The sequence below is a fragment of the Sardina pilchardus genome, chromosome 19, assembly GCF_963854185.1.
Source record: "Sardina pilchardus chromosome 19, fSarPil1.1, whole genome shotgun sequence".
Classification (NCBI taxonomy): domain Eukaryota; kingdom Metazoa; phylum Chordata; class Actinopteri; order Clupeiformes; family Clupeidae; genus Sardina; species Sardina pilchardus.
The window spans coordinates 11881247-11895122 of record NC_085012.1 but is presented as its reverse complement, the minus strand read 5'-3'; the positions used below and the strand labels follow the sequence as shown (position 1 = coordinate 11895122).

The window sequence follows — 13876 nt, the reverse complement described above, 5'->3', positions numbered from 1 at the left end:
ATTTCGCTCACCTGAAAACAAAAATGTACAGAAAGACACACGCACAGCCAAAAATGAGAAAGTATACCACACACCAGTTATAAATTACTTTGCAATAAAAAAAAGACCTAGTTCATCACGGATATGAACAGTCTAGCAAGAACGCCAATTAATTCAAATCCTATACTTAAATACAGATATTACACTGCTATGTCGTCACCTGCACTCTATTTTGGTGCAGATCTATAAACAATACTTGGAGCCATTTCAATACATAATTATTTCATATTTTAGCTTCATTTTATATTCCCTGTATTGTGCAAAAAGAATATTTAATTGCATATTTATTTAAATGTTAAAAAAAAAGGTTTTTGCTCTAGAGAGATTGCAGTTTTAACACCCTGGGGGAATTCTCATACCAGTCTGTAAGACGTCCACCGTACAGATGACACTCTGTCTGTGCAAAGTTTAAAGGCTAATGGTCTCAGGTAGTCATACACATCCTGTGCACTGTACAACTCCAGTAACAACACCAGCTGCCTGTAAATGTGCGTGTGTGCACACACACACACACACACACACACACACAGAGAGAGAGAGAGAGAGAGAGAGAGAGAGAAATCACATGAAATATTAATCAGCAACCATCCTAAGGCTTTAAAAATCCACACCCAAAAGTTGTATCATTTCCGAGATGGCAAGACAGTGACTGGTAGGCCAAACATGTGACGAATGTAGTTGATGAAGGCTGCACAATGCATCTCGACGGTTGACTGATTTCCTCATGATAAGAGCTCATTCTGGAGCTGGTGATCAGACTGAGAGCTGAGAACAGCCTCAGCTGCCTGAAAGTGGGACAGGGTTTCATAAAACAAGGCCTCTTGGCTTCTTTAGTCAAATTCTTTGGCTGTAAGACATGTACCACCTAAATGAAGCAATGTAGCCCTGCTGGAATAGAACGGAATACTCCAGTCTCTAATAGAATACTTTAATAGAGTAGAACACTGCACTGGAGAGTGGGTGTGTAACAAGGGACTGTGCCTGACAAAGATTCACAGCTAGAACCAGATAGTAAGAAATTCATGAACCTGATACAAAAGAAAGAAAGAAAAAATTCCCTGTCTTGAAGGAATCCTAATGCATAACACATCAGAACAAGTAGAAAGAAACAACTGGAAAGAAAAGAAAGAAGGGGTGAAAAAAAACAGAGCAGAATAGGACTGAATATCCAATGAGGAGACTTACTCAGAGAGTTCGGATCTGAAGCGCCAGTTTCGACTGTTGTCCGTGACGAGGAACTCCTGAAGCTGGTAGAGATACTTGCGCCGCGTCTCTTGATGTAAAAGCTGACCGCCGCCAAAAAAGCAGAAGAGCTACTTAACACCACAAGAACGGACCAACACGTCAACTGACATTTACTCCCTGCCAACCTGAATCCAATACTATGGTCATGCGTCGGTGGTGTTGTTTTGCAAAACCACACAGTACTGCCTAGTAGCCAAAAATAATGGGACAAATGTCAGCTGGGAGGTTGTATTTGTTCCTCCAAAAGATTTCCTAAAACTTCAAACCAACTTCTAAATCCTAAAGTGCTAAATTCTAAACATGGGCTTTGTTAACAAATTGACAAACTGTAAGAAGCATAAAATGTGACTCTTCAAGCTCATGTGACCGGACCCTTCAATATGGGGACAACAATCAATCCACCCACAGAGAGGCAGAACCCAAACTCTACAAGCAAGAGAAACTGAGGACGCCACTCACCTTAAGAAAGTCGTAGAGATGCTTGAGCACTCCTATCCGCACCTCGTCCAGGTCCTTGAGGAAGCTGTTAAAGATGGGCACCAGGTCTGAGGCCGTGAGCTGGTCCCCAAGGATGAGCGCCAGCTCGTGGATCGAGAACGCCAACGTCCGCCGCACCTTCCACTGCAGGGAGAGCGAACGAGACAGAGTCAGAGACAGAGGGAGAATGGGCAAGGCGACAAGGAAACAGAGATATAGAAAGGCAAATCAGTGACGGTGAAAGAAAACGTCTTCATGTGTTAAGTGTTAGCAGCTGACACATTTGCATGTATTCTCCAATCTTCAACATATTCAGAGGAGGCTTTTTAACATCAGTCACACTCATTTTCACTACTTTCAGAGATTCACCTCCAGTCCAGCTGATTCACCTTCCATTGAAGGTTTCAGAACACCTGAATAATCCGGGGGACGACACATGCCCTCTAAATTAGAGTAACCGCCACACTCTTGCAAAACTCTGTGAACTGTGCCCACCTGCATGTCCGAGGCCAGCGTTTCGTAGGTGTCGCGCAGACAGTGCCAGTTCTGCCGGCCCAGGGTGAACGCCACGCCCGGGAGGCTGTAGGCACAGTGCTTGGCGATCTCCATGTCCACCGTCTGGGCCCGCGACGGGTCCGTCATGGACAGATACTGCTCCAGCAGGGCCTGCGGAACCACGTCCTGGAAGGAACCACACGGGGGAGGAGAGGGGGGTTAGAGACGGCTAGTAGCTGGGAATGGACCAAACCTCAGAGACAGAGCACTCAGCGTTGCCCAGGATTTAAAATTGTTGATAATCTTTCAATAGTCTTCAACCAGAAATTATCAGTGGAGGGGACAGCATACTTCATAATATATACCATATTTTGCTATGCAAAACTAAACAAATAAGTCCTTTATTTCACTCAAGGCCTGCCTAGCGTTGTCTGAGACCTTAGGGGACTTCCTGTTTAGGTGTAGCCAGCAGTGACTTCATGGTGCAAACACTTCAAGACTCCCCACAAAGGAAAGAGTCGACCCTTTCCTTGTGTTTAACAGACAAGACGAACGCCGCAAGAACTGATCTCAGCTTTCAGACCACAGTGCTCGGAATATGGAAAAATATTCACCAGCCACAACAAGAGTCTTGGCTATCTGGCTATACTGCTTCTGTGAATGCATATTTGCCATACCAACCTGTTTGGGGAGAATAGGCAGGCATACCGCTGTGGCCTTAGCACAGAAGGGATTTCAGTAATCTCTTGTGTATCTAGTTTCAGTTGCATCTGATTAAACTCAGCAGGCTGTCTGATTGATTGCACTGAAGCAACTTTCATTCCTAGGAGTAAGCACGTGAGGAGTTCACCACTGTACTTCCCACAGCTTATCACTGGGGGCCCAGATCACGCCATGCTCTACCATGTACACTTTGAACTCTACTAAGTGCAGTTCTCAGAGCAACGTCATAAAGTGTCATAAGTGGGTGTGTAGTGTAAGGCCAGTCATGCGCAGAGAGACTACTTGGAGAGATTACTTTGAGCAACGTTAACTTACGACTTTGTAAGGTGTAATAAACTCGCTATTTTGATCTCGCAACACCCGCTGTCTCTCAACTTTATTTCAGTAACAATATTGCGATACTGGTCCATTGGGCTCATGGTTCCTGGTGTTCCTGGAACTAGCGAAAAAGAGTTCCAGAACCCACCTGCTGTTTGGATCTCTTCTCCTCTTCTGGACTCATGCTGCTGTCGCTCATGTCCGAGTCATCACCGTGGCTGATCTGCAGGGTGGGATCCTGATTCTGGTCCACACACACACGCACACACAAAAAAAACACTTTCACTCAGCAAGCAAAGCAGGAAATGCGTCTGTTTCCTTCCCCCCACATCTCCCCTCCACCTCCCCTCCACCTCCCCTCCAGCCTCTCTCCATCTTTTATGGCCCATATGGTGCTATTTTTTTCATCCAGTGCATAGCACTTTTCCCTGATGACAGTGCCACCCACTCAAACACACACACATACACACACACACAGTGTTGATGGTGCAGCGTGGCCTCACCTCCAGGTCGCTGGAGTCCAACAGGGGCACCTGGTGGACTTCAAAGGGGTTGTCATGGGAGACCTGGGCAGGGCGAGGCTCCAGGTAGGCGTCCTCCAGGTGCGCATCCAGGGCCGTGGCCCGCAGCGCGGCCGTCAGCACGTCCACCTGTGCTGCTCACACACACACACACACACACACACACACACACACGAAGAGAGATCAAGCACCAACAGAGCCAACACCTCATTTCAGTGGCACATTAGGATAGACACAGACACAGACACACACACACACACACACACACACACACACACACACACACAATGAAATGCATGAAGAGATCTCAAACATCAAACAGTGGCAATAACACATCTCATTTCAAATACATATTGGGATAGAGATAACCATCCCTGACTGTAAAGTAGCTCGAGTGCTTTGTACTTGAAATCAAGATACAGGAAGGAACAGCAAATAAAAACGCAACGAGGGGAACTCATCAACATGGCAAACTGGTGACCTGGGAGAGCTCCACTATGACAAGGGCCCAGAGAAAGAGCCTTCTGTGCCAACACCAGATACCAGGAGGCTATTCTGAAGAAGCAAAAAAACCCAAACCCTGCTACAACAGCTCCCTTCATTGATATCATTACGAAATGAACCCATCTGCGAAATGCCGTGTAAACTAGTGCGGAGAGAGAAAACTCCTGCAGGTCATTTTCTGCCATGCCATGGCAACACTCATACCCAACTGTGTGTGATGACACAAAGGATCTCTCAGACCGCAACACACACCCCCCACCTCCCATTCATCCACAACACTCCTTTCCTTGAATCGCAAACAACAGCACAGAAATGTTCGCCGTTTGAAGAGTCAGGTAGGTATACACGGGAAAAAAAGTGATGATATTATTTCCCAGCACAACCAACACCCACATACTAGATAGTGATTCACCCAGGTAAGTAAGTGTATGAAGGAAGTAAAAAAAAAAAAAACTCGATAAGTCGATACAAATTGCATAATTGAGAACTGAATGCCACGGAGTCCAATTGAGGAGAAAGGAGAGGCAGGAGGACCTGGGAGGGAGAGAGAGAGAACCCAGCCTGCCCTTCTAGTCGTCTGCACTCTGCACTGGCCTGTTCCATCTCATTAGATCCATAACCCAGCTGAGCAACAGCACCGTCCAGCACAATACCCGTGACCTCGTGCTGTTTTCTCCTCCGCTCACAAAGAAAGGCTCACTGTTTCCCCCCAGGACAAACGTGCAAACATGGGCCAGTGTGTGTGTGTGTGTGTGTGTGTGTGTGTGTGTGTCCCACCCCACCCCGAGCTCTCGGACACGGAGACAGAGTCACGGACACGCAGCCCTGAATAGGGCACTTATGCTAGAGAGAGAGAGGGAGAGAGAGAGAGAGAGAAAGCGAGAGAAAAAGAAAGCAAGAGAGAAAAAGGCGTGAGAGTGAGAGAGAGAGAGAGAGAGAGAGAAAGCAAGCAAGAGAGAGAAAGAGAGAGAGAAAGCAAGAGAGACTCTAGCACTTCAGGGAAAAGACGGCAGCAGGGAGCTAGGAGAGGCAAAGTGACCGAGACGAGACAGAGGGACGTCACGGTGGTGGTGTGCGGTCGGTTACAAAACCGTCCCGAGGCTCTCGGAGACTAACCAGCCGAGGCCCAGGGGTCTTTTCCCAGCCAGAGTCCTTTAAAAGGCGGCCTATTTATGGAGCTGCTTAAACCGCTTTATACAAGGGACACATGGAGGTGTCTCCTGTCGGACGAGGCAGATGTTCAGCAAACTCTTTATTACACCGTTACATAAAACATTACAGAATTATGAATACTAGAGATGATAAAATTATTTGCGTGACAAGTAGGGGAAAAAAGTACATAGAACATAGAACCAAACAAAAAAACTTTGGGAAATCCATTAGATCGTATAACCCATTTCATTCATTGATTCACTTCTTCAAACGGAAGTAACCGTTCATTTCTTCAACAGGAAGTCACAGTCTGGATTTGTGTGTGTGAAAAAAAAGAAAAAAAAAAGGGGCATGACTCACTATGGTAGCCACAGCGTAGTGAGATGCCGCCACACCTTAGGGTTTCCTCTGACATATCTTTGTTGCTATATGAACAGTCAGGTATGACCAAGGCAAACCACAGCCCTCCCCCTCCTCCCCCCCTCTCTTCTCTGCTTTAGGATAGCTGGCCACATGCCAAAAATATTTCCTCCAGTCCAGTCAGAGCCAAAGCCACTCAGGCTTGTATCCCTCGACCAGAAAAACACAGGCAATCTGCTTAAGACTCGCAAGCCCGGCCAAGAGGAACCCAACAACTTCCCCCTCTCCATTGTTCACGTGGACATATTCTGCAACCAGATTTGTGTCGCAGCTACCACAACAGGCAGCACTTAGCGAAGGCTGTGTGTTATTGAATTAGCGGGAGGGAGAAAGAAAATAACAGATTTCTTGTGATTCGCCATCCTCAGCAGCAAGTGAAGGGAGAGGCCTGGTGGTGAGGTGGTCTGAGATGTACTATGCAAGTGTTTCATCGGAGCACCACCACCAGCACTCTCACAGCTTAGTAAACTGATCCAACTTCACTCAGAATACGGAAGTCTTTGTGGACACCGTGTGTCCTGTGTGCAACAATGACTGTGTGGAAATTCTGACTGCGCAAAATGGACTTCCCATGCAGTGAGCTTTAGAAACACAGTGTGTGCACACACTCTAGCACAGAGACAGAGCTCTTCATTCAAAATTATGAATTTGGCGTCACATGAAACATCACTGACAAACAACAAGAGCTGCGTCAAAAAGAAACTCCCAGGCAACTGCATAACCACTTTCAGGCATGTCAAGTTATCTACTCCTGACATGGCAACACGATCCATGCATGAGGCAACACACAAGGCCGCTTACCTTTCACGTCTGGGTCATCGATGTGCGGTTCCAGATTCTCAATGAGCTCCTCCAGCTGTTTCCTGCCCAGGGCCGGGGAGAGCATGTTGGCCCCTATGACCGGGGGCCCTGCGCGTCTGGGGGGCGTGCTGTGGCTCGCCCCCTCCTCTTCCTGCTCCTCCTGCAGCTCCAGGTCCAGGTCGATCTCGGCGATGGGCGTCCTCCAGAAGTGGAAGGAGTTGTAGAGCTCCTGCTCGGGGATGTCCTCCGTCTGGACAGGAGAGGCCGCTGCGGGCGAGGAGTCGCTGGCCTCTGCTGCTGCGGAGTCTTCGACGACGGCGGCGGCGGCGGACGAGACGGGGTTCTCGCCCTCTGGATTGTTCTGCGGTGTGTCTGGGAGCTCCTCTGCCGTGGTGCTTTGTGCCGAGTTGGGGGGTTGCTGTTGATCCGCGGCGGGCTCCTCGGGCGGGTAGGGAGGTTCTTCTTTCGGAGGGCCTGGGTCAGGTTCCGAGGCGTTGTGCAAGGGTTCCACTTCTCCCAGGAGGCACCTGGAGTCAGTGTTGCCGTGGCAACAGGACATGTCGCCGTTCAGAGCCTCGGCGGCCTGCTCTCCTCCACCCTCTTCGGCAACGTCCATGTTCCCCTCCTCTTCCATCCGACATGAGCTCGCCGCATCACCCTGAGCGTGAGAGGAATTCTGGGAAGTGGAGTCCGGAGAGACGTCAGAGGTCACATTATCCTTCTGTTCCACATCGACAGGGGAATCCTCTGGACTCTTCTCCGTAGCAGCAGTGAGAGAATCTTGTGCAGCATTCGTGTCCGAATTTGATGACTTCTCCTCAGCACTACACACACACACACACACACGTGACAAATGAGGAAAAACTAAAATTTAGACAATCAACAATCACATACTGATTCTGCTCACTTATTGTGCTATTGCTCCTTATTCTGCTGATAATTGAAATATATACAACAAGGAATTAAGTGGTAACATAATAGGGATAAGGAAGTTCAGCTCCATGTACCTGTTTTTCTGGGAGTGTTCAGCGGTCCACTCGCCCTCCTCCCCTCCCTCTTTGAAGTACTGGCCCACGTTAGAGGAGGCGCTGGCAAATGTCGAGATGAACTGACCCAGAGACTGAAAGGCAGCTTGTCGCACCTGAGGAAGGCAATGCACCAGATCATTAGCTTCACCTGTCCGAACAGCACAAAGGAGTTGAGGATTCAAACAACAGGTATCCTGTCATGATAAAACAGGGCACATCTGAATTAAAGTTTAGTTTTTCTGAACATTCTAAATATGCATCACTGCACAGAACTGATGATAATGAATGTTGTGGGCTTTTTTTTTTTTTTTTTAAGAAATCTGGACAAAGACCTACCACCCAGGCCTGTTGCTCCAGCTGCATAGAAACAGCTCTAAGCTGAGTGACTACTGTAACTGACCAGCCACAGTGGCCATAGCTGACGCCTGGGCGGAGCTGGACAGCAGAGCAGTCCTTCTTTGCAGCTTGTGATTTTACCATCAATGCGTTCCACATGAATGTCTTCGAACAATGGAGGCCACATTTTATTAGAGCACTACTAAAACACGACAACTAGCCGCTAACAGCCAGAAAGACACGAAGGGCGGTGGTGGGAAGGAGGACGCGAGGGCTACGAGAAGCTTACCCAGCGCGAGGGGTCGCTGATGAGGTTGATGAAGAGCGATGAGAGTTTGGTCCGGCGCACTTCGGGCGACGTGGCAGAGGAAACGCTCATGAAGCACTCGGCGCAGGCTTTCCGCACCCCCCACACGTTGTCCGAGCAGAGCTGGAAAAAGCGTGGCAGCTGCACAGGAAAAGAGCGCAGCGCAGGGAAGGAAAAACGCAAAAAAACAAAAAAACAGAGGGACGGGGGGGAAGAGAGAGAGAGAGAGAGAGAGAGAGAGAGAGACTTAGACTGGACGCCCCAGGGCAATGTCCTGTCCCAGTTCATGGGTAGAGGGCAACACAAAATGTCAACAGAGCCCTCCACATAACATGGCCAGAAAATTCAGGGAACAGCCGCATATGATTATAGCTACAAAATTAAAAGGGTATAGCATGCAAATTACTCAACAGAACTATGGATCAAATGTTTTACAATGGCCAAATAGGCCCGAAGCAGGGCTAAAGATATTTCTCATCTGAATCAAACAACTAGCAAAGATTTTAAATGTTACATACAGAAGATAAGTTAAAGATCAGTTATATGGTGAAGGTTCAAATCAGATGACTTTGAATTTAGAATCTTTGTCCAAGTCTGAACATCAGAATCGCAGTAAAACATGCATCAATCTCTCTAGGATTTTGTGATCTTGTGTTTTCACAAATCAAAAGGGCTTTCCTTCTAGGTCCTGTATAACATGAGCAGAACTGTGTAACACCTCAGGCATTACAGTGTACATACCAGCAGCTCTTCGGTTGCCTCCCCACCAACAACGCTACAAATATCTCCGAAATTCGCTGCACAGACCTGTCAGTGTGTGAAAAATGACATTGACACTCAGTCTCAGACACAGCTACTGAAACTAACAAAAACGAACCAATGAAAGAGTGTGTAGCTCTCATCGTGTAGCCTGCAGCCCACACTACCCCAACCCACCCCAGCCCAGCCCACTCAGTAGCAGTTCTGGAGCCCACTGACCTTGCGCACGTGGAACATCCTGCAGTCACAGCACATCTCACAGAAACGTGGAAGGAAGAGACGCTCTGTGATGTCCTTCCCCACCATGGGGGCCATCTTGCAAATGATCTGTAGTGAACACACCCACAAAACGCAGTCAGACAATGAAGGGGCCAACATAAACTCCACTGCAACTGCCAACGAAGGTTAGATATCTTGTACAGTGGCTTCAAAATGTCTCATTGTTGGACAACAGTCTTGTTGAGTGTGAGGCCAAAATCAGCTGTTCTGGCCTCAACACAGCCAGACCGGTGATCCTCATAGAGGATCCACACCACCACAAGCCAATCAGTGGCCTTTGTTCTTCTTGTCGTGTCTTTTTCTCCATTTTTTTTAATGTGTATGTCCCATGACACACTTTGAAACTCAGAGGCCATAACTCCTCTTTGGAATCTGAGATCAGTCACATGACTTGTACTCCTCCTGGGCCCCTCTGGCGCCAATAGCCAGTCTGGTCATGTGACTCACCGCCATGGCCTCCGTCTTCACGTCATCGTTGCTGTCCGGGGCCGTGAGGTCCACAAGCACAGGGCACACCAGGTTCTCAATGTCCACCCGGTCGATCAGCTCCTGCTCCAGCAGCACCAGAAGAGCCGCCTGGCTCGTCTTGCGAACCTACGGAGGGGAAAAAAAACAAAAACAAGACCATGTTGCCACAACAGAAAACAACTTTAAGATGTTTTAGATCAGCTGTTCTGTAATCAATATTCATTGAACAGCTGATTTAAAAAATCTTTATGGCTTAAAATCGCTACACAATCATCCACAATGCAGTGCAATGGGAAAACATTTACTCATGATTCCCGAATGGTTCCAGATCATTCCTGCCATCCCCGCGCCCCCCACCCCACACCCCCATCTTCTTACCTGGTTATTCGGATCAGCCAAGTATCTCACTACAATTGGCAGCAAGTACTTAGAGAAGGCATATGGAATGGAAGGTTTGTTCTCCTGACAGAAAATGGCAATGTGGGGTACTTGTTCCATGAGCTCTGCTCGAACGGTGGGCTCTAAAGGACAGAGGGAAAGGCTCATATTAACACTCATATTAACACATGCATTTATTGGCCCAAAGAAGCAGCTTGTAATGTCCCATAAAAAAAGGAAAGATGATGTCTCTGGTGGAAACACCAGGGTCAAGTTTCAGTTATAATGGTGAATGTTCAAGACTAAATGCTGGCCTACATGGCTTGTGGCCAACTGGCTCAGGGCACAAGAGGTACAACCTTTAAGCCTTTTCAACTCTGTTCAGAATTCCAGCATCCACCAAAAAGCAAGCACAAAACAAGCTTGCATCCACTTCAGTTAAAGCCCTACGCAGCACACACTGCACCAAAACAAAACAAAAGCAATTGTGACATTTTACACAGTTCATACAGCGCTTTGATGTTTGAGCCTCTCCAAATAGGGGTACAGTGCACTTCAAATCGGATCGGGCCACCAAAAGGCTTGTTATAATTCAAGGACAGCCCTGACCACATGAGATTATTCCTACATCTTAGCTGGGGCACGCACTTACCATAATAACATGTGCATGTCCCAATTAAGTATTGCATTACACAGGCACAGCGACCTTTCCTTTTCCCCTTAGCACAAGGACATGCATTCTAAATCTCCCATGGCTGCTCCCCAAGGGACAAAATTGTGAGGGGTTAGCCGACTAGCCTGTGAGCTAATCCGTAAAGCCTGGGATCGCAGATTTCACCTTTTGTGAAATGGCAGCCAGGTGCAAGTGCTGGGACAAGCCAGTAACACCACAGCATCAAAGATTCATGGGCCCTTGATGGACGGTGTCCTGAGCCAATCACCCATTGTATTTGTGACAGATACAGAGACACTGTCTAGGTATGACTAACAAAAACCTTTGATGACTTCCACACAAAAAGATACTTTGTCTGTAAATATCTAACAGTGAAGTCAGGTGGGTGGTACTGTGTATATAATAAATAACAACAACTATCTGAAGACATATGCATATCATGAATGAAATAGTTACTTCTCATTAAGACTCGAGTGTTCCATCAAACTTATGAAATACTGCAAAAGTCAGGAAGAAAAACAAAAAAACAATTCTGTATGTCAATGTCATGAGCTCAGTGTTTCAACATTCACCGAGACAATATAGTCATCAGTCAATTCAGTTTAGGCACGAGGCAGCAGCTTACCTGAATCGTCAGCCAGCTTGCTCACTCGTTCCAAGACTGCAATGCAATCTCGCTCGTCCTCGCTAACAGCTTTTAATGTGTCCAATAAACTTCTGGCCACCATCTGTCTATGAGGCATAAAATGCAAAACTCAAGTGAGAAAACACAAACAGCAACAGTGCCGCACACCATACAATCAACAAGGCCAGACATCAGTTCAAATCACACATGAAGTCATACCAAAAACAATGTGAAGTGAAGCTCCGGCAAAAAATTGGCACAGTAGTGTACAAAAAGAAAGATACAATACAGAAATAGCAGCCTATAGTTTGGCAAGAAAGTATCTGATACCTGTTAAAAATGTTTTCACTTGCAACATATTTATCCAGTCTTCCCAGTGGTGTCAGCATCTCATCTTGCGATACAAAATCCAAGGCTGAAGGTATAATAATGACGTCAGACTCTGAGTAGTCATCCACACCAACTATTAGAAACATTGAAAACACACACTGCGTGAGAACAGAACCCCCTTCACCAGCAAAGACGAGCAGTGAAGAAAAACAACAGGTGAGAATCTCCTCCAAGAGTGCCTGCAGGAGCTCATCCGCAAAAAACAAAGACTGACACCTGTGAAGTGTGAATAAATCTAATATGAAAAGGTCAACACAGAGTGCTGAACGATTAGTGTCAGCGTTGATTTGGATCTACTTTGCGAAAATTACGTTAGAAAGGGCATGGGTATGGAGAGAGTTCGCAAAGCTGCTGTTGCCTCCCATTCACAAATCGTATGACAGTTCTAATGTAAAACGGAAAGAAATGTCCGATGCGCTTGCAAATGATCGGTATCAAACAAATAGATGAAATGCAGAAGAGAGCTTTCTTCCAAATAATCGCAATCATTTTATGGAAAAGTGGCCCTGGGTTGTCCGATTGTATTTAGACAATAGTGGACAGCAGAATATGCCACACTTCAAATACGCTAACGTTATCGCATTTCCTTTATCCTACATTGGCACCGGACGCCACAGCAGTTTGAAGAAATTGCTTGGGTTATTTCATGCGAGAGAACACCACCAGCGTTGGCTTCTCTAAACAATGACATGCTCACAGTGGTGCAATTAACAACGATAACACCGACAAAAGAGTGAATTTAATATATAAAAAGCTGGCATTACATCAGATAAGTTAGCGAAGTGAGCTAACTCATAGCTAGCTATCTCAAAGGGGGTAGCTAGCTAGACGAGAATGATCGATAAATTCAAGCTAAATATCTAATTTTGAGAACCGCATCTGTTACATTCAAGTAGATAAGTTGGTTGGTTAGTTAACCTAAACACGATCTATCGGCAATTGTCAAATTAATAACACAAAATATAGGCTTGAGTTAATGTTCAGCTCACCATGCCCCGATGCACTGTGTTCTTTCGGAAAGCTCCTGCTCACTAGCTTGCCAATTTCAAGAAAAAGACCTTGCCGACGTTAACGGGGTTCCATGCTAGCTAGCTAACTAGCCAACCCCGACTGGGAGAGGGCTATGTGCTAGCATGTAACGCCTGCTAACACTAGCAACCAAACTTCTGTGTGTGCGTGGTGTGACATAGCAGCACCAGATTTCGAATTATCTACCATCGGTATGATTAGTTTAATCTAACACGAAGCACAGGAGATGTGAAATGAGCGGGAGAGTGACGCGTTAACGGTATATGAACTCAAGGCCTCACACCCAAGAGTACAAAAACAGACAAGAGGCATCCACCAACGTTAGAAACGTTACTGCTGGCCTCTACTAGCTGCCCCGGACTTCCACATTGACAAAACACAGGAGTAAACTTACATCCGTCTAACTCCTCTTGGGAATCCTCTTGGAGCAAAGATAAATCTGAAAACAAAGAGACCCACAAGTAATCAGTCGTAACTATTCATTGTTTCGACTAGCTACCGCTTCAAACCGATAGCTAATAGAGTCCGTAAACACTGAGTTTCAAGTCCGTTCTGCTCTGGCTTCTGTTAACAGTATGTACGTACCCGCCATCTTGTCCTGGTCCTACATTTAAAGTGGTCTCTACAGATGAGGCAACAACTGGAAGAGGCAAAGAGCAGAGTTTACCTAGCAAGCTCGCATGACAGGCACGGAGATTTAAGTGTACAGTGGAAAAAACTACACCACCTAGAGGAAAGCGTAGTAAATGACACACCGGAAAGGAATCCAAAATAAATATTTCTCAAACTTCAACATGACATTAAGGTTACAGGTTTAAATAATATTTTAGCACATGAATGTTGGAATGACACGCTAAATGCACACATAACAGTCCACTGAATAATCACACCTGAGGTTAACACCACATC

At 46.6% G+C, this 13876-nt stretch overlaps 1 protein-coding gene across 3 annotated transcripts in view; it reads right to left on the bottom strand.

Annotated features, from left to right (window-relative positions):
* ppp4r1 (protein phosphatase 4, regulatory subunit 1) overlaps window positions 1-13656 on the bottom strand; it is an 18123-nt gene extending 4467 nt beyond the window's left edge. Inside the window, exons 1-18 of one of the 3 annotated variants that reach the window (XM_062521399.1) lie at window positions 13553-13656; window positions 13362-13406; window positions 11879-12011; window positions 11549-11655; window positions 10251-10393; window positions 9852-9998; window positions 9345-9452; window positions 9108-9173; window positions 8349-8507; window positions 7703-7836; window positions 6696-7519; window positions 3801-3952; window positions 3446-3541; window positions 2257-2442; window positions 1744-1905; window positions 1225-1325; window positions 399-519; window positions 1-11 (exon numbers count right to left, since the gene is read on the bottom strand). The exon at window positions 1-11 is cut by the window's left edge and continues 118 nt beyond it. In XM_062521399.1, the coding sequence (XP_062377383.1) occupies window positions 1-11; window positions 399-519; window positions 1225-1325; window positions 1744-1905; window positions 2257-2442; window positions 3446-3541; window positions 3801-3952; window positions 6696-7519; window positions 7703-7836; window positions 8349-8507; window positions 9108-9173; window positions 9345-9452; window positions 9852-9998; window positions 10251-10393; window positions 11549-11655; window positions 11879-12011; window positions 13362-13406; window positions 13553-13559 (2702 nt within the window). In that variant the 5' untranslated portion in view covers window positions 13560-13656. Of the gene's footprint in view, window positions 12-398; window positions 520-1224; window positions 1326-1743; window positions 1906-2256; window positions 2443-3445; window positions 3542-3800; window positions 3953-6695; window positions 7520-7702; window positions 7837-8348; window positions 8508-9107; window positions 9174-9344; window positions 9453-9851; window positions 9999-10250; window positions 10394-11548; window positions 11656-11878; window positions 12012-12927; window positions 12957-13361; window positions 13407-13552 lie in introns of those variants that run through there. The other 2 variants (XM_062521400.1, XM_062521401.1) reach the window with 2 other exon arrangements.
* Window positions 13657-13876: the final 220 nt, after the last annotated feature.